Source organism: Microcaecilia unicolor, chromosome 12 (assembly GCF_901765095.1).
Source record: "Microcaecilia unicolor chromosome 12, aMicUni1.1, whole genome shotgun sequence".
Lineage (NCBI taxonomy): Eukaryota > Metazoa > Chordata > Amphibia > Gymnophiona > Siphonopidae > Microcaecilia > Microcaecilia unicolor.
In genome coordinates, this window is record NC_044042.1 from 78,151,860 (window position 1) to 78,174,754 (window position 22,895).

The 22,895-nt window shown below is 43.4% G+C and overlaps 1 protein-coding gene across 1 annotated transcript in view; it reads left to right on the forward strand.

Moving 5' to 3' along the window:
* The window catches only part of WNT3 (Wnt family member 3), a 64,376-nt gene extending 42,163 nt beyond the window's left edge, over positions 1-22,213 (forward strand). The window contains exons 3-5 of the mRNA XM_030220483.1: positions 15,897-16,162; positions 20,339-20,825; positions 22,111-22,213. Of these exons, the coding sequence (XP_030076343.1) occupies positions 15,897-16,162; positions 20,339-20,818 (746 nt within the window). The 3' untranslated portion in view covers positions 20,819-20,825; positions 22,111-22,213. The remainder of the gene's footprint in view (positions 1-15,896; positions 16,163-20,338; positions 20,826-22,110) is intronic.
* The last annotated feature ends 682 nt before the right edge of the window (positions 22,214-22,895 follow it).

The window sequence follows — 22,895 nt, forward strand, 5'->3', positions numbered from 1 at the left end:
GTAATTGAATGAGGAGGTGCGTAGTTTAAGCTGTAAAGTATGTGCCCATTTTGTGGAATTTTAATCATCGTAAACTGCTTTGAGTTCCTTTTGAAAGGCGGTATATCAAGACTCAATAAACATATACATTTATGCATGCATGTTGACTCATCATATGTAAATGAGCCCTTACAGAATACTGAGGGGTGGAGTCTGGGTGAAGCACACATGTATGTGCATAGATTATAAAATACTATCATTCACATGTATATTTGACAAATATTGGCGCAGAACTTTAAATGTCTGCGCCTGCCAGTGTTTTATAAAGAAAAATAGTCACCTTCTTACACTCAGGGCCGGTGCTAGGCATGATGGGGCCCAGGGCAGACACTAGGAAAAGGACCCCAAAGCTTGCTGGCAGATTGTCTCTCTTTCAACTTCAGGCAGGTTTGGGGCCCCCAGTAACAAGAGGACCCAGGGCAATTACCCTGTTGGCCCACCCCTAACGCCAGCCTTGCTTACACTCATATCTTAGACATTTTGCTATAAAATGACCTTCCACGTACAGCAGAGAAAATATATTTGAAGAAAATAAGGCCAGCTTTTGTTACAGTTCCCTCACCTAAGAAAGATTACTCAGGAAATCACACCAGACTTCCTGCAGCCTCCCCAACCTGAGAGCCCTGCTCAGAGTCTGAAAACATCTTCAAAAATCAAGGGCAATGGTGGGCAGGACCAAACAAACCAACTTCCGCCCTGTTCCTCCTAGTTCTCATGCTTTTGCTGTTGTGTGGAGGAAAAAGCTATAGCCCTAGTGGCCCACCCCTTTCCACTGCCTTTAACCTTTCCCGCTTTATCCAGAAATCTGTATTCGGGATGAAACTTAACCACACACTTGAAGGGATCTCTAAGAAATTTTGTGTGCCAGGCGCTCAAAGCCTCTGGTTCAAAGTAATAAACTCTTTGTGATGCTGTTATATATTCCTAGAGACATCTGGAAAGATCCATAAGGTCAGTACTGAGCAAGGCAGTCTCCATGTAAAGATATGCAGATGACTTATCCCTCTATCTCAATGCAGATTTTCATATTTATTTATTGGGATTTATTAACTGCCTTTATGAAGAGATTCACCCAAGGCGGTGTACAGCAGGTACAGTTAACATAAAACTTACAATTTTGTTAACAGCATAACAATAGTAAAATAACCAAGAATAAATATAAATACAATAAATGAGGTAAACTCGAAAACAGTAAATTGAAACCTAATAATAGAACTACCGTGAAACAGTATCAAAAATACGCACATTTAACAGCAGTGGAATTCAAATACCACAGATATAATACAATGTTAGTATAATACTAGTGATACAGCTAATAAGCATTCATTAGAGCATTCAACTAACATAGATATGATGCTACAATATGGCTTACCACATTACAGAGGGACCAAGAGCAGATACATGATGGGAACAAGCGTGGTACAGAGCCAGTTGGGATATTTTGATGGTTAGCTAAACTCAAGGCAAATTCTTTGTATATTTAAGCAAGGGATAAGGAACTGGTCTAAGTTACAGTGTGTGTGGCAAGCTAGTCCTGGTGCAGAATGAGTGTATAGTCATCTGTGCTATCCATTTAACTAGGACTGCAGAATATGTGGTTCTAAACTCAATTGATAAGTTATCCATTTAAGTTCGGACAGCTATTTATGCTGTCGTACTTATATGGATAAGTTCAACCATATAAACCTGCATATCACCACTAACTGGTTAACTTTAAGCCACACCCCTAAAATGCCTCCATTGCTGCAATCTCTTAGGTGGATAATTTTTGACTGGATATCAAAATGCCTGATTGAAAGTTGTTTGTTTGGTGGCCCCCAAATTAAAAGAAAAAAGTTGATTTATGTGGTTAACTCCTAGGTTAACTGCACAAATCCTTTTCAATGTGGACCTCCATACTTTTAAGCCCAAGATAAACGTTTCCTCATAAGATTGAGGGGCTTAGTAGTTATTAACGTGGGTTACTTTTAAGGTGTTATTTTATCACTAACTCATGCTCTTTTAGCACAGGCCCCATTTTATGCAATGAGATCTAGGGTCTCTTTTACTAAAGTGCACTAAAATCTTGGCTTAACACATTGTAACAGGATTTTACCATTTATTTGTTTAGATTTTGCTCACAACTTTTTCAGTAGTAGCTCAAGGTGAGTTACATTCAGGTACTCTGGATATTTCTCTGTCCCAGGAGGGCTCATAATCTAAGTTTGTACCTGAGGCAATGGAGGGTTAAGTGACTTGCCCAAGATCACAAGGAGCAACAGTGGGATTTGAACTGGCCACCTCTGGATTGCAAGACTGGTGCTCCAACCACTAGGCCACTCCTCCACTCAACAACAGCTACTCCTCCATGTAGAAGCCTGGCCTTGCAGATCAGCAATGCGGCCACATTGCTGATCTGCAAGGGCAGGCTTCTACATGGAATGTTGCTAGTGGAATAGCAACATTCCATGTAAAATCTCAAATAGTAGCAACAGAATCTCAAATAATTTATTTGGATTTTGCTCACACCTTTTTCATTAGTAGCTCAAGGTGAGTTACATTCAGGTACACTGGATATCTCTCTGTCCCAGGAGGGCTCACAATCTAATTTTGTACCTGAGGTAATGGAGGGTTAAGTGATTTGCCCAAGATCACAAGGAGCAGCAGTGGGATTTGAACCAGCCACCTCTGGATTGCAAGACAAGTGTTCTAACCACTAGGCCACTCCTCCACATCGTGAGCTAAGCCCAGATTTTATGTGGCACCGTTTGTGGGCATTCCCTCTATTTTTCATTCCAGGTTGTGTGTTAGTGCAACCACTAGAACATGGTACCTGCAGGACATTAACGCAGCAGAACTACTTACTGTCTAGGAGGCATTAAATGCGCTTATGTTAACGCTGCATTGGACAGTAAGTGAGCGCTAAGTATAATGCACTAACTTGCTGACTCTTTCATGCCCACTCTCCACCCATGCCATGCACTCTCTGTGAAAATTTCAGGGAAATATAATAACACGCTATTTAACCCAGGGTATCAGGCAAACTACAAAAGGTGCGGCATTAAATCTGGGCTTGGCGCATGGTAAAATTCTGTTTTACAACATGTTAAGCCCAGATTTTATGTTTAAATACCTCAGTGGCATTAATGTACAGGAGGTGAGCCTTTTTCACATGAAGTAAACCTCTGGATTGAGAAGGCATAAGAGGGCATAAGATGAAGTTAAGAGGACATAGGCTTAGGAGGAATCTAAGAAAATACTCTTCTGTGAAAAGGGGTGGTAGATGTGTGGAATGGCCTGTCAGTGGAGGTTGTGGAGACGAAGACTGTGTCTGAGTTTAAGAAGGCATGGGACATACACATGGGATCTCTTAGGAAAAGGAGGAGTTAGTGGTTACTGAGGATGGGCAGACTGGATGGGCCATTTGGCCCTTTATCTGCTGTCATGTTTCTTTAAAGCATTTAAAGCATTGTTCCTTTAAAGCATTTGTGCAGTAGGCTGTTACTGCATGCCAGGGGCGTAGCCAGACTTCGGCGGGAGGGGTGTCCAGAGCCCGAGGTGAGGGGGCACATTTTAGCCCCCCCCCCAGCGCTGCCAACCCCCCCCCCCACACCATTTTTAAACCCCGCTGCCATTTTTGACCCTCCCCCCCCCCGCCGCCAACCCTTTCGACCCCCTCTTCCTGCTGCCGCCAACCCTCCCCCGCCATTGGGTACCTTTGCTGGCAGGGACGTCAGACTCACAGAAACAGAAGCCTGCCCTTGCAGATCAGCAATGCGGCCGCGCTGGAGAAGGGGACTTCGGCTGGCGGGGGTTAGGGACCCCCGCCAGTAAAGGTACCCGACGGCGGAGGAGGAGGGTTGGCGGCGGGAGGGGGGGTCGAAGGGGTTGACAGTGGAGTGGGCCAGGGCCAAATCTACAGGGGCCCATGCCCCCATGGCCCCACGTAGCTACACCCCTGCTGCATGCTAACCACACATTAAGGGCTAGATTCTATATATGGCACCAAAAAAAAATTGCTATTCTGTAAGCCGCACTTAAAGTTAGGCACAGTTTCTAGAATAGGACTTATGCTCAGGAGTCATGCCTAACTTTAGGCCGGGCCATTTCCACCAACTGAAACGTGGTGCTAATGTAAACACCTACATTCTGTAACAATGTGCGTTAATTGTAGGAATGTCCTCGTTACACCCATGACCCTCACATGTCCGTGCCCCCTTTTTCAGATCGCGCATACATTTTTACACATAAATGGCAATTAAATCTAATTAGTGCCAATCATTGTTTGTTAAAAAGCCAATTATTGGCACTAATTGGCTTGTTCAATTAAATTGTGCGTGCAATTTCTTAGCAACTTTTCTAAAATTAGGGGGTAAGTGCTTCACAAGGAATGCAGGTGAGTTTCATCTCTTTTCCAGCAGATCTCTGAAGGAGATCTATAACATCTGGAGAGTCTACTAGGAACTGAGAAAACTCATTCTAGACTAGTCTTGTACCTTCTCACATTATCAAGCTTTGCAAACCTTTTACATACCAAAAGAAGCACAAAGGAGCCTTCAAAGTGACGGGGCATCAACTCAGAATTTTATTGATCAGACCTGACGCGATCCGTGTTTAAGTGACACTAACTTCTTCAGGGGTCCACTGGGTGTAAAACATAGGTATTGCCTATGTGATAAAGTAGTACCTCTCTCTCCAGCACACTCTGCAGCTGTACTGAATGAGCTGCAAGTTGTGCTGCAGAGTGTACTGCAGAGAGAGGTACTACTTTATCACATAGGCAATACCTATGTTTTACACCTAGTGGACCCCTGAAGAAGGTGGTATCGCTGAAACACAGACCGTGTCAGGTCTGATCAATGAAATTCTGAGTTGACGCCCCTTCTCTTGAAGGCTCCTTGTGCTTCTTTTGGTTTGTTGTTCCTTCAGGTGTACTTTGGATTCCCTCTCTTACAGCCTCTGTAAACCTTTTACATGTCATCTTCTTAATTACAATCAAAACAGTTCTAGTTTCCTCTTTTAAATGCCCCAAACTGTTTTCTTGCTGGGATTTTTATAGTGAAGGACATGCAGGGTGAGCATTATTTTTATTACGTCTATGTCCCCTGATTTTTTTTATCACCCTCCGCTGAGAGTACTGTACATAAGCATCGCCATGCTGGGACAGACCAAGGGTCCATCGAGCCCAGCACCCTGTCACCGACAGCAGCCAGAAGAACAAGCAATTTGTCCCGCCCATCCTAGAAATACTGTATTCCCTTGTCCATTCAATAACATTCTATGGCTTTTTCCTCCAGGAAGCTGTCCAACCCTTTTTTGAAGTCCGCTAAGTTAACCACCTTAACCACCTTTTCCGGCAGAATTCCAGAGTTTAACTGCGCGTTGAGTGAAGAAACTTTTCCTCAGATTCATTTTAAATTTACCACACTGCAGCTTCATCGCATGCCCCCTTGTCCTAGTATTTTTGGAAAGCGTAAACAGACGCTCCACATCGACCTGTTCCATTCCACTCATTATCTTATAGACCTCTATCATATCTCCCTTCAGCCGCCTTTTCTCCAAGCTAAAGAGCCCCAGCCTCTTCAGCCTTTCCTCATAGGGAAGTCGTCCCATCCCCTGTATCATCTTTGTCGCCCTTCTCTGAACCTTTTCCAATTCTGCTATGTCTTTTTTTGAGGTGCGGTGACCAGAATTGAACACAATACTCGAGGTGCGGTCGCACCATGGAGCGATACAACGGCAAAATAATATCCTTATTTTTGTTTTCCATCCCTTTCCTAATGATACCCAACATTCTATTTGCTTTCCTAGCTGCAGCAGAACATTGAGCAGAAGTTTTCAACGTATCATCGACGACGACACCTAGATACCTTCTGTTTTATGATGAGTTTGCAGAGATAAGGGTGCTGTTAGAGCCTGTTCAATAGCAATCAGCACAGCAGCAACCCAAGAGTGAATTAGTCTGGGAAATGAATAAGGGGTCCTTTTACAAAGGCGCTCTAGCGTTTTTAGCATGCGCTAAAAATAAGCACATGCTAAATGTTAAAGACACCCCATATATTTCTATGGGCGTCTCTAGCGTTTAGCGTGCCTTTGTAAAAGGACAAACAAGAGAGAGTGAAGTTCTTGAACTGCAGAGTAGCCATCGTGTGGGAATGTTATATCATAGACAGGGCCGCTGAGAGGGGGGCAGGGAGGGCAAGATTCCCCGGGCCCAGCCTCCAAGGGAGGCTCGGTGCCGGCAAGGTTTTCAGAGGCAGGCAGAAGGTTCTGCTCTCTGGGTCTGTCTCTCTCCTGCTCCTGAGTGTCAAGACGCAGGTGATTGTGTTAACACGATAACCCAGGTCCTGGCACACGGGAGCAGGAGCGTGACAAACCAAGGAAGGAGCAGACGCAGGAAGGTAAGGGGTGGAGGCGGTGGCAGCCTGAGTGGGGGGGGGGCGGCCCTGCCCCAGGCCTGGCTCTGTCTCTCTGCGGCCATGATCATAGATTGTCAGAAACTGAGCTGCACTTCCCTTCCTACAGCAGGACTGGGGAGGGAGCTGGAGGGAAGGGACAGAGGTGCTGGATCCATTGGGGGGGGGGGGGGAGCTGCTGGAGGGAAGGGAGAAAGGTCCTGGACCTGGATGGAGAGAGGTACTGAACCCATGGGGGAGGGGGCTGCTGGAGAGAAGGGAAGAGGCATACTTGTATGAATGAACAGGAGGGGGAAAAACTACACTTGGATAGGATGGCAGGGAAGGGAGACAGGGAAATGCACATGGATGGAATGGAAGGGGAGAGCGTAAAAGGCTGCATATGAAGGGAAGAGGGGAAATATGCTGCACATGAAGGGAAGGGAAGAGGGAAAGCTAGACAAATTTGAGAAGCAGGCAGAAAAATTGAAGAAAGCTGAGTGTGAAAGATCAGTGCCAAACAGACATAAGGCAGGAAGTGAAGAAGAAAGGAGGTGAGAAAAGAAATAACAAATGGAAAGGAGGCCTTGGAAACAGAGTTAAGAGCACAGATAGAGGAAAGCAGAACTAGAGATTGGAAACAAGATGATTAGAACAATAAAATCACCAAACAAAGGTAGGAAAATGATTTTATTTTCAGTTTAGTGATTGAATTATGTCGGTGTTGAGAGTTTACATCTGATGACTTTTATTTTGCACTGTATAGGACATACATTTCTCTGGTGTTGCACAACATGCAGAGTCTGGTATTTCAGCTTTTAGTTTTTGTTGCCATTTCAGTTTTTGTCCGCATGTTTTCTGTGGTTCCCTATTTTGTATCAGGTGAGAATCGTGTTCTGCAGCTGAGTTGAAGGATTCTGCTGGCATGTGGTGTCTGTTTAGAAATGGAGTGGAGGAGTGGCCTAGTGGTTAGGGTGGTGGACTTTGGTCCTGAGGAACTGAGTTCAATTCCCACTTCAGGCACAGGCAGCTCCTTGTGACTCTGGGCAAGTCACTTAACCCTCCATTGCCCCACGTAAGCCACATTGAGCCTGCCATGAGTGGGAAAGCGCAGGGTACAAATGTAACAAAAATAAAATAGATACTATTGGAGATTCTACATGGAATGTTGCTCCAACATTCCATGTAGAAGGCTGCGCAGGCTTCTGTTTCTGTGAGTCTGACGTCCTGACTCACAGAAGCAGAAGCCTGTGCGGCCACATTGGTGATCTGCAAGGGGCCGATGTTGACATGGAATGTTGCTAGTGGAATAGCAACATTCCATGTAGAATCTCAAATAGTAGCAACAGTGGAGGAGTGGCCTAGTGGTTAGAGTGGTGGACTTTGGTCCTGGGGAACTGAGTTCAATTCCCACTTCAGGCACAGGCAGCTCCTTGTGACTCTGGGCAAGTCACTTAACCCTCCATTGCCCCATGTAAGCCGCATTGAGCCTGCCATGAGTGGGAAAGCGCGGGCTACAAATGTAACAAAAAGAAAAATCTGTAACAGTTCATTTTGTTCCAGTTTCCCAGTAGCAGGTTCGTTTGGTGCTCTAGGGCCTGTCTTCATAGGTGGGTTAGGGCTATTATGGTTTGGTTAAGTTTTCTATATAGGTTTTGAGTGCCTTTTTGCAGGTCTTGTGTTATTTTTCAAAGTGTCTACCCTGTTTAAAAAATAAAGATGCTTAGGATTAGTGGGGTCTCCACTTCTGGTAGAGCAATGCTGAGCACACCCACCCAGTTGGGTTTTCAGGATATCCACAATGAAGATGCAAGAGAGAGATTTTCAAGCAATGACTCCTTGGTATACAGACTTATCTCATGCATCTTCATTGTACATATCCCGAAAACCCAAGTGGCTGGATGTGCCCCAAAGACAAGGTCAAGAAGCATTGCAGTAAAGTCACCACACAAAAACCCATGTACTTTAAGCAAAGTATCTGGCAGTGGAAGGAGCGTACGCTGTTCCTGAGTTGATCGTCATCATTTTTGAATAGTTTTTTGTGTGGCCAGTTGTAATGGGGTAGCTTCATTGTTGGGGGATATGGAGTTTGTGATACAGAACTGGAGCTTCAAGGTTTATATTCAGATTCTGGCCAATCTTGTAGAGAATCCAAAACCACATCCACATAGAAGAATTTGTTGAATGATGCTATTAATTATATAATGATGATTTTACCCAATAGTTTAAACAGGCTGGAGGGGGGAGGGTTTCTTTTATGTATAGAAGATTGCTCATTTAAAAGTGGAGGAGGGAAGGGAGTTATGTATGGAAATGTCGCTTTGATTTGCCCCCCTCCACATACCTACTTACCCCCCTGTTGCTACCCCAAATATTTATGTCTAGAGATGCCACTGGTGGCCACACAGACATCACTGCAGAACAGAGCAGTGGCCTAGTGATTAGTGCAGTGGACTGTAAACCAAGGGACACGTTCAAACACCACTATAACTCTTTGCTTGTAAATGTGATCCCTACAGGACCTGAAAAATACCTACTGTGCCTGAATGTACATTCAGAGACGTAGCTAGGTGGGTCACCAGGAGAGCGGCCACTCCCCCAAAAGGACTTCCAACGGCACCATTGCCTATTTTTGACACGATCTGTCACATTTAAGCGCCATCACCATTTGGCAGTTTGCTCTTTGCTCCTGCCGTACCCTTAGCCTGGATACGCTTCTGTGTACACTACGTTGATAGCCTTCAGGCTTACAGGTGTCTTATATATTTAGTTACAGTAGGTACTTTTCTGTTTCTGGAAGGCTCAGAAACATAAAAAAATAATTGAAGTTGGACTTGAACTTGGGTCTCTTGATTCACAGTCCACTGCCCCTAACCACCAGGATACCCCTCTGACCTTCTTACTGATTTGTTCAGAATTGGTACAATACCTACAGTTGACATAGAGCCTGGTTTTCAGTTTCACTTTTAGGGGAGAGGGAAGGGGGGCCACTGGGGGATTAAGGAGGGGTCATGCCTCAATCCCTCCAGTGGTCAGCTGCTCAATTAGAGCAACTTTTTGTAACTCAGGCATGACTGAAAGAGGTCTCGATAAAAACACCCTTCTTTTTAGACATGGACGTTTCTTCCCATTCAAAAATCCTTGTTGGACATCCTACTTTTGGACCCTCCTAGTCCTCCCCAAAACATACCCACTACATGCCCTCTCGCTATTTGGATGAACTGCAGTGTGAAACATCTCAATTCTGACTTTCCAAAATCAGGATCTGGACATTTTTAGCAGATGAACGTTTTTTTCAATGCATTTTAAGATGTCCATCTGCTTTAAAAATGAGCACCTTAATATTGCAAGTTATTGAAACTAATGTAATTCGCAGTAGATTGTCCTGTCTTCTTGATGTAACCACTCAGAATTTAAGTTGAATTTGGGTGATGAATTAAGTACCTAGATTAGATTAGAACTCTCATCCTTCCTTTCTCCTTCCCACTTATTCTTTGTACCGTACCCTGTCCCTTTCTTTCAATTCTGCCTTGCACCTTCCCTCCTCCCCCCCCCCCCCCAAATAAATTGTACAGTTTCACAAACACCACAGACAGGCAGTGTTCCTGCAAAGTTTGACTCACCTCTACCTGTATTTTTTTTTTAACATTCAAATTTTAGTTTATTTTAAGCAGATGTAGAATTACACTTTAGTTGGCTTGGTATGTGGCTTCACCTTAGTCGCTGTTTCCCTTTTTCTTCTCTTTTCCCTTTATCTTTTGCACGATTGCGTCCATTCTGTCTGCTCTGCATCTGACTCATTCTCATTTGGTATCTCTCGCGCTCACTTTCGACCACATGGACAGCATAACTCCCACCTGCTGCAATGGTGCCCATTAGAAAGGTACATAACATCTTCAAAATCCCTCTACCTATATTTTTAAAGGAACTTCTGGTTTGCCCTATAAGAAAGGATTAGAGGGCACAGTTTCTGTTGTGTGCCTCAGAGCTCTGGGTGACAAAAATACTTGGCCCTGGGTTTGGGTTGGCTTCAGCATGTCTATATATAGCAGACAGAGAAAGGAATCGGTTAAAGGAAGGATGCAGCATGAAGGTGGATCATTAACCAGTGACTGAAAATAGATTTTTAGTTTGTTTTTATCTGCATCCTGGGTGGTTATGGAGCAGATCATTTTTTTTTTTTAATATTCTCCCTTCCCCACTTCTAATATGGATTCCTCATTGGTGCACTGACCTCAAAATCTGGAAAAAAGCAAAATACCCCCCCCCCCCCCCGAATTCAAACTAAGATCTAGATAAATAATATAATAGTCAGCACTTTGATCAAGAGCCATTATGCTGCTATAAAATACAACCAAAAATTTGAAACCAACATGCAAATGAGATTCATTCTTCAAATCAGCTAGCCAGAATACAATGTGGTTTTCTCTTGCAGTTAAAGTGTTTCTGTAGAAGACCCAGGCCTGCATTGTCACCAGTGCAGGGGGCTGTGTAGCATTAATCGTCTTTTTCTTTTTAATGGTAAACCCCCTCCCCCATGGTTACAAACCATTGCATGTCTGCCCTGTCAGATCGGAGGTGCCACAACCATTGTTCCCTCTGACACATCCAGTGTAGAAAGGCAAAAGGACACAACCTGATTTTCTTCAGCCAGGTTGGTCCTGTAATAACAACAAAAAAAAAAATAATAAGACAAACAGGTACCAACCAATGAACTAAGCCTATAGAAAGTGAGAGTAAAACCACAAGAAAATATGAAATCTAGAGATTTTGTTTCCTCTTCATGTCCTTCTGAGCCTACCAGACCCTGTTGACAGTGACATTTTAAGAAGAGGTGTTCTCTAAGATGATGAAACCTCCTTTAATCTCCTGGGGAAAAATCAATATAAGAATTTTATCATGAGTAACTCTGGGCTCTTTGACATGACCCCCACCCCCACCCCACACACATACAGTATGGGGTTTTTTTTTTCCTTCATTCTGAGAGAGGTGTGCCAGTCATTAAAATGAAATATATTGTACGTATCCAGGGTGTTAGGAATCTGGGATTTGTCTTTCCCTTTTTGCTTCCTAGTGAAGGGTCTGACTTGCCCAGTGTTCCACCCGAGTTTGACCTCAATCAATCACTTCCTACTCAAAAAGTGACCAACAAAAGATTTGCATGGGTAGGCCAAGAAATGTCTGAGCTTGCCCTACAGAAGTGGTAGGGTGAGGCATCATGACCCAGTGAAAAAAAAAAGGCATACCACAGGCTGAATTAAAGATGCTTGGAGAAGAGACGTCTGAGGGGAGATATGATAGAGGTCTATAAAATACTGAGTGGAATAGGTAATCGTTTGTTTACTCTGTTCAAAAATACTAGGTCTAAGGGGCACGCAATGAAACTACTAAGTAGTAAAACAAACCAGAGAAAATATTTCTTCACTCAACATGTAATTAAACTCTGGAATTCGTTGCCAGAGAACGTGGTGAAAGCAGTTAACTTATCAGGGTTTAAAAAAAGGTGTAGATAATTTCCTTAAAGTCCATAAGATATTATTAAGATGGACTTGGGGAAAATCCACTACTTTTTTCTAGGATAAGCAGCATAAAATCTGTTTTACTGTTCTAGGCTCTTGCCAGGTACTTGTGACCTGATTTGGCCACTGTTGGAAACAGGATACCTGGCTTAATGGACCTTCGGTCTATCCTGGTACGGCAACACGTATGTTCTGCTGTACCTGGCCTGCAGCTTTCTAATTTGAGGGGTTGCGGACCTGTGACCTAGGACCTGAAATAACACAGCATGAATAGATCTGTTCAAGCTGCTTTGCTATCCCTATTTAAGAAAAGATTTCACACAAGAACAAAAATGGCAAAATTGAGGTGACTTGTGACCTTGGCCATGGTATCCATTCCATCTTTAGTACCAGCCTATTTCCTAGCACTTAAGGTTTTGCTCACTTTGAGATCCTTTTACAAAGGTGTGCTGAAAAATGGGCCGTCCTAGTGAAAAACACATGACACATGTTATGGACACGTGCAAGTCCTTTTAAAATTTTTAAATTTTTGCCAAAAATGGACGTACAGCAAAATAAAAATCGGCATGCATCCATTGTGGGTCTGAGTCTTTACCACCAGCCATTGACTTAGCAGTAAAGTCTCTCGCGTTACCCATGCAGTAATCGCCTACGCACATCAAGTCAGAGTTACCGCCTGATTTTTGCCGCATGCCAGAAAATAAAAATATATTTTCTGGTGCGCGTAGCAGACGCCTGTCAAAAATGAATCACCACACAGGTCACATGGTAGCTGGCCAGTAACTCTGAATTGACATGCATTGGACGTGTGTAGGCACCTCTGCGGCTTAGTAAAACGGCCCCTTTGTTCATGATTTCCCTAAGAGGCATAACCAAAAATGTTGTAATAATGACTGGAATATAAGGTATTTCCGGGATACAACATTCCTATAACAGAGCAGCCTAGTGGTTAGTGCAGTGGACTTTGATCCTGGGGAACTGAGTTTGATTCCCACTGCAACTCCGTGTGACTCTGGGCACTTAACCCTCCATTGCCCCTGGTACAAAATAAGTACCTGAATATATGTAAACCGCTTTTCATGTAGTTGCAAAAACCTCAGAAAGGCGGTATATCAAGTCCCATTTCCCTTTCCCTATTTGAGATTCTACATGGAATGTTGCTATTCCACTAGCAACATTCCATGTAGAAGCCTGCCCTTGCAGATCAGCAACGCGGCTGTGCAGGCTTCTGTTTCTGTGAGTCTGATGTCCTACACATACGTGCAGGACATCAGACTCACAGAAACAGAAGCCTGCACAGCTGATCTGCAAGGGCAGGCTTCTACATGGAATGGTGCTAGTGGAGGAGTAGCCTAGTGGTTAGTGCAGTGGACTTTGATCCTGAGGAAGTGGGCTGAATTCCCACTGTAGCTCCTTGTGACACTGGGCCAGTGCGTTTTTTCTAGCAAAAAAGGTGCCGGTACTCAAATGCTAGGTCACCCTTCAGGGGTGGGGTGATCACTGAGAGACCCACCCCACAATAGCCAGGCCCCCTGCAACTAGTCATAGAACCTATGACAAGGCAGAATTGGTGTGCAAAGCCTCAGCTCTTTCATTAAAACTTGGGGTCCATGGGTCAATTTTAGCAGACAATGGAGTGTGGTAGCCGTGTTAGTCCACTCTTAAGGTTATCAATAGAAATCAAACAAAATAAAACATGGAAAAGAAAATAAGATGATACCTTTTTTATTGGACATAACTTAATACATTTCTTGATTAGCTTTCGAAGGTTGCCCTTCTTCGTCAGATCGGAAATAAGCAAATGTGCTAGGGATCTTTCACTTGCTCATCTTCCAATGTGGTATATATCATTCAGTGTAAAAAATGTAATGAAGGATGCTATATTGGAGAAACAGGCCAGATGCTTAAGACAAGATTCAATTTACATAGACATCATATAAACAATGCTGGTGCCAGCAGGGTTCCCACGCCTGTTGGGCAACATTTTACAAGACCAGGACACTGCACCAGTGACTTCACAGTGAGAATCCTCAAAGGTAACTTTAAAACCATACAAGAACGTAAGACCTTTGAAGTCAGAATGATTGAATATTTTAACACCCAACAGAAAGGACTTAACAAGGACCTGGGGTTCCTAGCCCATTATAAACCATAAAGCTGTATGTCTCTGTTGATCACCCTCCCCTCACCTGTCCACACCCACCCTGTTAGAATACCAAAGATATACTTTGATGTCCCCATGCATACTTCCTACCCACCCCCATCCTCCCACCCTGTCAGACTGTCATAGCAATGCTTGAATGTTTTTCACTTATATACACTGTCAGCTAGCACATTTGCTTATTTCCGATCTGACGAAGAAGGGCAACCTTCGAAAGCTAATCAAGAAATGTATTAAGTTATGTCCAATAAAAGCAGACAATGGAAAAGGTGCCGGTACTCAGTACCCCCCAAGTAGTCCTTCAAAAAAAGCCCTGCTCAAGTCACTTAACCCTCCATTGCCCCAGGTACAAATAAGTATCAAATAAGTATTTATATATACTATGTAAACCACTTTGAATGTAGTTGCAAAAACCACATGAAGGCGTGGTCCCATTTCCCTTTCCCTGTTTGAGATTCTACATGGAATATTGCTACTATTTGAGATTCTACATAGACTGTTCATAGTGGAGGAGTAGCCTAGTAGTTAGTGCAGTGGACTTTGATCCTGGGAAACTCGGTTTGATTCCCACTGTAGCTCCTTGTGACTCCTGGGCAAGTCACTTAACCCTCCATTACACCAGATAGAAAAATAAGTGACTGTATATAATATGTAAACTGCTTTGATTGCAACCACAGAAAGGTGGTATATCAAGTCCCATTCCCTTTCCCCTGAACCTTTAAGGCAATAGAAAATGCATGACTCCAAGCTACTATGTATTCATGGTAGCATTGGGCAGTGACATGGACCAGGCTAGGTTTGAGGCTACCTCCTGTGTGGGCAGTCCCAGGGAGGGAGCAGAGAAGGGTCTGGCTTTTGGCCAAAGGAACCTGGGCAGCTCTTGGGGGGGGGGGGAGGGCACTTATTCAATACTAGCAATGATAAGTGACTACCTTTCTCCTGAGTAAGCCCATTACTAGAACGCCATCTCACATGAGCTTAAGCTAGTAGCTGAGCTTGTCACCTTCAGGAAGCTATGTGTGGTGCAGCAATCTGTCTACACAGTTAGTAATTTCAGATTGTTCTTGTTGTGTGATTTGTCTGTATTGTGTTATTAGGGATTATTGTTAGCTATTCAAATTCAGTTTGATCTTGTTATTTTTAATCATTTTAGTCCTATCCTTATATAGGTGTCCTTAAGTCCTAATTCATTAGGCAGGAGTTCCACCCACTAACTATTTTCTTTGAATATATTTATGATTATTTTTAATTTGGATGCTGGCTTAGTTTCAATAAGTCATTATTTTACCAATTGTAATCAAATATTGCTAAACTTTAACTTTGATTTATATTGGTAGTTAATGTTTACCATTGTGCTGTTGTAATGAATTGTTTTAATGTTGTTAGTTTTAAATTGCCATTCACCATGTCATAGTCTTTAGGAAAGAATCTATTTATTATAAACCAAAGAAATCAAATAAATAGTAAGGGGCGAGGGGGGGGGGGGGAGGAATGAAAGCAAAACACTCTAGCCAGAAGTCAATTGTCCAACTGTGAAAGTGAGTGTTATTATTTCCATATTTCAGGAGTATATGTTCCTGGATGCAATAATATTTCCGACCATTAATACCTGCATTTCACCAACTACTCTGCAAAACAAAGCACATGATTCTCATGACAGCATCTTTGCTATTCATTCTTAGGTTTCCTTTTCTGCAGTTGACGTAGAGTAGAACTATTGTGTCATCACATATCGTTTATTAAAGCTTTCTTGCATTTACAAATTAATGTTAAAACTCAACTCTGACGGAGCTTCTTTTCCAGCCACCAGGGAGTCGGCCTTCGTTCACGCCATTGCCTCGGCTGGAGTGGCTTTTGCAGTCATCAGATCCTGCACGGAAGGTACCTCCACCATCTGCGGTTGCGACTCCCACCACAAAGGACCCCCAGGGGAAGGCTGGAAATGGGGAGGCTGCAGCGAAGATGCTGAGTTTGGCATCCTTGTCTCCCGGGAGTTTGCCGATGCCCGTGAAAATCGGCCGGATGCCCGATCTGCAATGAACCGTCACAACAACGAAGCAGGCAGAACGGTGAGTAGAGGCTTCTTCTGTTCTCATCCCCCTGCCCCTGTTTTACTCTGACCGAAAGGGACACAAAAGGGAGGGAACTATTACAAACCTTTCAAAAGGATCTTTTTAGAAACGTATATCTCATACCAGTGGCGTAGCCACAGGTGGGCTTGGGTGGGCCAGGGCCCACCCATTTATGGCTCAGGCCCACCCAACAGTAGCACATGTTTAGTGGTAACTGGTGGGAATCCCAAGCTCCGCCAGCTGATTTCCCCCTGATGGTAACAAAAACGCTACTCTACTACTACTACTACTTAACATTTCTAGAGCGCTACTAGGGTTACACAGCGCTGTACAATTTAACAAAGAGAGACAGTCCCTGCTCAAAGTGCTTACAATCTAATAGACAAGTGAACGGTCGGTCCGAAAGGGGCAGTCAAATTGGGGCAGTCTGGATTCACTGAACGGTAAGGGTTAGGTGCCGAACGCAGCATTGAAGAGGTGGGCTTTAAGCAAAGACTTGAAGATGGGCAGGGAGGGGGCTTGGCGTAAGGGTTCAGGACACAACACCAGCACCTGCGCATGCTCAGTTTTCAGTGCATGCCTGCTGCCAAGGTGGAAAGAAGCGTTTTCCCACCAGCTGAGATTTTTTTTTGGGGGGGGGGGGGGAGAATACTTGGTGCCCACCCAATTCTTGCTTAGGCCCACCCAAAATCTGTTCTCTGGCTACGCCCCTGTCTCATACATAAGCTAGAACCTTCTTGTAGGTGCACAGTTGGGAAACAACAATAGAAAGCAGGATGACCCAAGAGTTTGACATGGGCTCAAAAGGATATTATACAGAATGAGGATATTTAATTTTCTTATATAGAAGGCTGAAAGCTATGGAAGCAGTGTACATTCAGGTACAGTAGTCCCTGAAGTGCCCACAATCTCGAGTTTGTACGTGAGGCAATGGAGGGTTAAGTGACTTTCCCCAAATCACAAGGAGCTACAGTGGGAGTTGAACACTGCATGTCACACATGGAAAGCAAACCTCAAACCTTTTACATGTTCAGCTATCTCAGTCGACCTTTCAGTAGAGCTAACCCATGTTGTGATACTCTGAAGTATTATTAAAACAAACTTCTAACTGGTTGATGTCACAGTGTGCATAACATCCACTGAAGGATGACGGCTGAGGGGAGACATGATAGAGGTCTATAAAATAATGAGTGGAGTGGAACAGGTGGATGTGAAGCGTCTGTTCACGCTTTCCAAAAATACTAGGACTAGGGGGTATGCGATGAAACTACAGTGTAGTAAATTTAAAACAAATTGGAGAAAATTTTTATTCACCCAACGCATAATTAAACTCTGGAATTCATTGCTGGAAAACGTGGTGAAGGCGGTTAGCTTGGCAGAGTTTAAAAAGGGGTTTCCTAAATGACAAGTCCATAAACCACTACTAAATGGACTTGGGAAAAATCCACAATTCCAGGAATAACATGTATAGAATGTTTGTACGTTTGGGAAGCTTGCCAGGTGCCCTTGGCCTGGATTGGCCGCTGTTGGGGACAGGATGCTGGGCTCAATGGACCCTTGGTCTTTTCCCAGGATGGCATTACTTATGTACTTATGATTTAAATGTACAGACTTACCATGCTGTTGTACATAGCGCAGAATTTGATTTTTTTTCACTCATTTTGTAATGGTCACTTCACATTATATCTAAGACAGCAGACAAGAGGATTAGCAGTGCTGAACCGATATTTTTTTTCTAGCACTCCTGCTTTCTACAAAATTCTGAGTGCTGTAGAATGAGTAGAAGTAAATTGATTTTTTTACTCATTCCAAAAGTACAAAGACTAGGGGACACTCGAGGAAGTTACATGGAAATACTTTAAAAACAAATAGGAGGAAATATTTTTTCACTCAATGAATAATAGTTAAGCGCTGGAACTCTTTGCAGGAGGAGAAGGTAACAGCGGTTAGCATATCTGGATTTAAAAAAAGGTTTGGACAAATTCCTGGAGGAAAAGTCCTTAGCCTGCTATTGAGACAGACATGGGAAGCAACTGCTTGCTCTGGGATTTGTACTATGGAGTGTTGCCACGATTTGGGTTTCTGCCAAGTATTTGTGACCTGAATTGGCCACTGTTGGAAACAGTATGGCTACTCTTAAGTTCTCACTTTACAGTTACTGATTACTGCCAAACCACAGCAACATAACCAGATACACTCTAAAAATGACATTCCTCATTCATTATCTGGAATGCCTGGAACTGAGATGAGGTCAACGATATGAAAAGATTTGTAAAAGATATTTCAAGATAACATAAATTTGGTCCAAGATTACAGTTGGTGTCAGTAGTTAACTCCACATCAGCTTTCTCTAGATACAGACTTACAGATAAGAGTCTAAATGTTAACCTGTGTCCAGGTTGGGTGAATTGATCATGAGGTGCAAAAGTGACATTCCAACTTTATTCATCTAGGAATTAATACCGCAGGCCATTGATAGCACTAACACCCTCAAGAATCTGACAATGAAATGGGAATTGTTTTGGATCATTAAATAAAAACCTAGAAAGCGGTGACAGGTAAAAACCCATGGGCCCATCCAGTCTGCCCAGTTTCCACATCTGTCTCGGTACAGTAGCTTCCACCTTTAATCTCATCATTTGGAAACTTCTGAGCTTATCCTATGCCTTTGTGAATTTTTATACCATCATTAGCCCATGCACCATTTTATACAAGATTTAAGCATCAAAACAAAGTTTTATGTGCCCAAGAAGACACTTTTGAAATAGCCTGGGAGCATAATATGCACTTAAAAAAAACAGGAGCACAGAAACACAGCACCTACATTTATGTAAAATATATGTAGATATTCCTAGAGGTGGAGATATATCCTGCAGATATAAATGTGTGTACCATCTTCCCTGGGATTTCCGATTTAGCTCATGCCTTTTTCAGTAGTAGCTCAAGGTGAATTACTGCTCTTTCCCTGTCCCTGGAATCTGTACCTGAAGCAATGGAAGGTTAAGTGATTTGCCTGGTATCATAAAGAGCCAGGATGGGATTTGAACTGGGTTTCCCTGATTCTCAGCTTGCTGCTCTGACCATTAGGTTACAACGCCACTGGGTAATGTTATAAAATAGGTATAACATATGTAATTATGTGCTCTTTCGGCCCGTTATATTATTTATTTTTGTTACATTTGTACCCCGCGCTTTCCCACTCATGGCAGGCTCAATGCGGCTTACATGGGGCAATGGAGGGTTAAGTGACTTGCCCAGAGTCCCACTAGCAACATTCCATGTAGAAGTCGGCCCTTGCAGATCACCAATGTGGCCGCGCAGGCTTCTGCTTCTGTGAGTCTGACGTCCTGCACATACGTGCAGGACGTCAGACTCACAGAAACAAAAGCCTGCGCAGCCTTCTACATGGAATGTTGCTAGTGGAATAGCAACAATCCATGTAGAATCTCCAATAGTAGCAACATTCCATGTAGAATCTCCAATAGTATCTATTTTATTTTTGTTACATTTGTACCCTGCGCTTTCCCACTCATGGCAGGCTCAATGCGGCTTACGTGGGGCAATGGAGGGTTTAAGTGACTTGCCCAGAGTCACAAGGAGCTGCGCTGTGCTTGAAGTGGGAATCGAACTCAGTTCCTCAGGACCAAAGTCCACCACCCTAACCTCTATGCCACTCCTCCACCTATGAAGTGTTTCCTGTTTTTTTTTATTCCTGAGTCTACTTCTTTCTCCCAGTCTCATACTGTGACCCCGTGTTAAAAAGCCTCTTTTTAAATGAAAAATGATTCTTGTGTTTTATTTATACAAGCCTATAATCAAATGTTGCTCTTATTGACAATAATAGCTTCAAGGCCAAGTTTATGACCCACCTTTTTAGCAGTAGCTTGAACTAGCATACAGAAAAAAATTCTATTACTTTTATTACACAGTATACTACATAACAGAAACAGAATGCAAAGCACAGGCTGTGTGGGTTGTTATTGTTTTATTAAGCCAATGCTGTCAGACAGTAAACCTGTAAAAATTGAACAATCAAGGAGCACTGCCAACTCAATGATTACTTTGTAAAAATTAGACCTTTCTCCCATGAGCATCACTTAATCACCAGTATCTCTTGCAACTGTGATGTTTAATTATCTGAACCATGCATTGCTTCTATTCTTATGCACACAGACTATCCTTGATCACATGCACCTGAAGTGTAAGTGCCACGGGCTCTCAGGAAGCTGTGAAGTGAAAACATGCTGGTGGACTCAGCCTGACTTTCGAGCTATTGGCGACTACCTAAAGGACAAATATGACAGTGCCTCCGAAATGGTGGTGGAGAAACATCGGGAGTCCCGAGGGTGGGTGGAGACCCTGCGTGCCAAGTACGCCCTCTTCAAGCCTCCGACAGAGCGAGACCTAGTCTATTACGAGAACTCTCCTAACTTCTGTGAGCCTAACCCAGAAACTGGCTCTTTCGGAACCAGGGACAGGACGTGTAACGTCACCTCTCATGGGATAGATGGATGTGACTTGCTGTGTTGCGGGAGGGGTCACAACACCAAGACAGAGAAGCGGAAAGAGAAATGTCATTGCATCTTTCACTGGTGCTGCTATGTAAGCTGTCAAGAGTGTGTCCGGGTCTATGATGTCCACACCTGCAAATAAATAGCTGGTACGTTAGGCTTTTCTGCTTTACATACACAACTTTCACAAAAGGCAAGTTGCATTGAAGAAGCTGAAGATTGTAATTAGTTCAGGTCGCTAAGCAGCCCTTTTATAAAGGTGTGTAAGAGCCTACGCATACCCAGTGCATGCCAAACTCAGCATTACTGCCCGGCTACCACGTGCCCCAGGCAGTAATTTTGAATTTGGAACGCACCAAAAATATGATCTATTTTCTACCGTGTGCTTACCCGGTGGTAAACCGCAGTGGGTGCCCGCTGCATGCCTACCGCCCAGGTAGGATTTGAGACCTTACTGTTAAGCCAATGGGTGGCGGTACGGTCTCAGGCCAAAAATGGGAGCACACTGGTTTTCATTTTGCCGCACGTCCATTTTCTGGTCCCTTAAAAAAAGGCCCTTTTTCCAGGATGCGGGAAAAAATGGCCCGGCAACCACCCAAAAGATGAACTCACACTGCCACAGGCCACTTTTTGCTGCAGCTTAGTAAAAGGCCCCCCCCCCCCCCCCAAGCTATTTCAGTGAAAAATGAGTTCCTACACAATGAAAAGTCTTTGTTGTGTCATTAATTGGTTCCATTATGACTTCTTTTCAAGTCCTTAATGTTTCACTAGAACCTATTTTATAAATAACTGGACTACATAATGTTCACTTGTTAAATGGCAGACTATTATTACAGTTTCTAGTGAATATATCAGCTAATCAATCAGAGGTGTTTGCCACCTTTATTTCCTCAATATAATCTCATGCTCCAACAGCTGATATCTTGAAGGTACAGTTAGGAATTATCGATCACAAACTTAAACATCATCCAAAAGCGTTTAATGGCCACACACAGATACAAGGAAGCAATGCCCAAATGCTCAAGGTGAACATGTATGACACCTGTAGTCCACTGTTCCCTGTAAACTGAGCAGGAGTCTGCCACCTACAGTCCTGCAAGTGAGGGGTGCAATTTCACTATCCTATTTTTAAGAATGAGGGACAGGCAAGCTCTGCAGGACTCCGGGAAACCTACCTGTCCCTAATGATTGAAACACAATACTGAAGCCCCCCCTCTCCCCCAACTGGCTACAATGTAGTTGGAGGACTCCCACTCAGCTTAGGGGAACAGTGCTGTGGTCCAGTGTGGATTTTTCCTTTACATTTTCGTACTCCTGTGTTCTTTTCATTTGTTGTTCAAACTGTTCCTATATTCATAAACTTGTGTTATTTGCCTTATTAAGTGTTAATAATGTTGATCACTCTCAGTAGCTGACTCATTTGTTTTTTTCCAGAAGTCAAAAGTATGTGAAAATAACATCTTCAAGCAAGTCACTACAGTCCCATCAGAAGTTGAGAGCAAGTGTGTATTCAAACAACCTTAGTGAAATTGCTTGGCGCTCGCCTGCTGAAACTATTTCAAACATGGCCGCCCTCTTCTTGTATTCACTTCGTTTATGGAATGAGCAGTTTTAAAAAGGAGGATTGAGGGGTGAAAAGCACTGTTCATATAGGAGGCAAAACTCAGACATCCCCAGAGTTTTCTAGACATTTCTGGGCTCTGTGGGAGCAAATCAGACCTGGCCCCATGAGATATGTCGTCAGCCACGCATGGCTGTTTATATCCTGATTGTCCACGGGGAACCTGAGGGGATTCTTGGTGGTGATAGGAATTTGACTGGGACAGATTCACAGCTTTTGTTTATACCTATCTGAAACCTACTCTAAAAAGGAGATTACACCTAGATCCCTTTTTGGTAAAAGGAATTTCAGCCACTTGCCCTTATTTCTACCACTTCATGCATGGTTTCTGGACAAGACAAATATTAGCACATGCAAAATCAGATGTTGCCAGGGCAGAAAGGACTGGAATAGGAAAGATACAGAGCACCTTGTCCAGTCTGGCTTCTTAATTACTCAGTCCAGTCAGCTGTGAAATTGTATTCTTCACTCTTTGTCAACACACAGCTTTATCCACCAGAAGATACAAGTAGGCAAAAAGAAGACAGGAAGAGGTAAAGTCAACAAATGAGCATCAGGAATTAGACAGCTGGAAGAACAACCAGAATTGGTTCTCCAG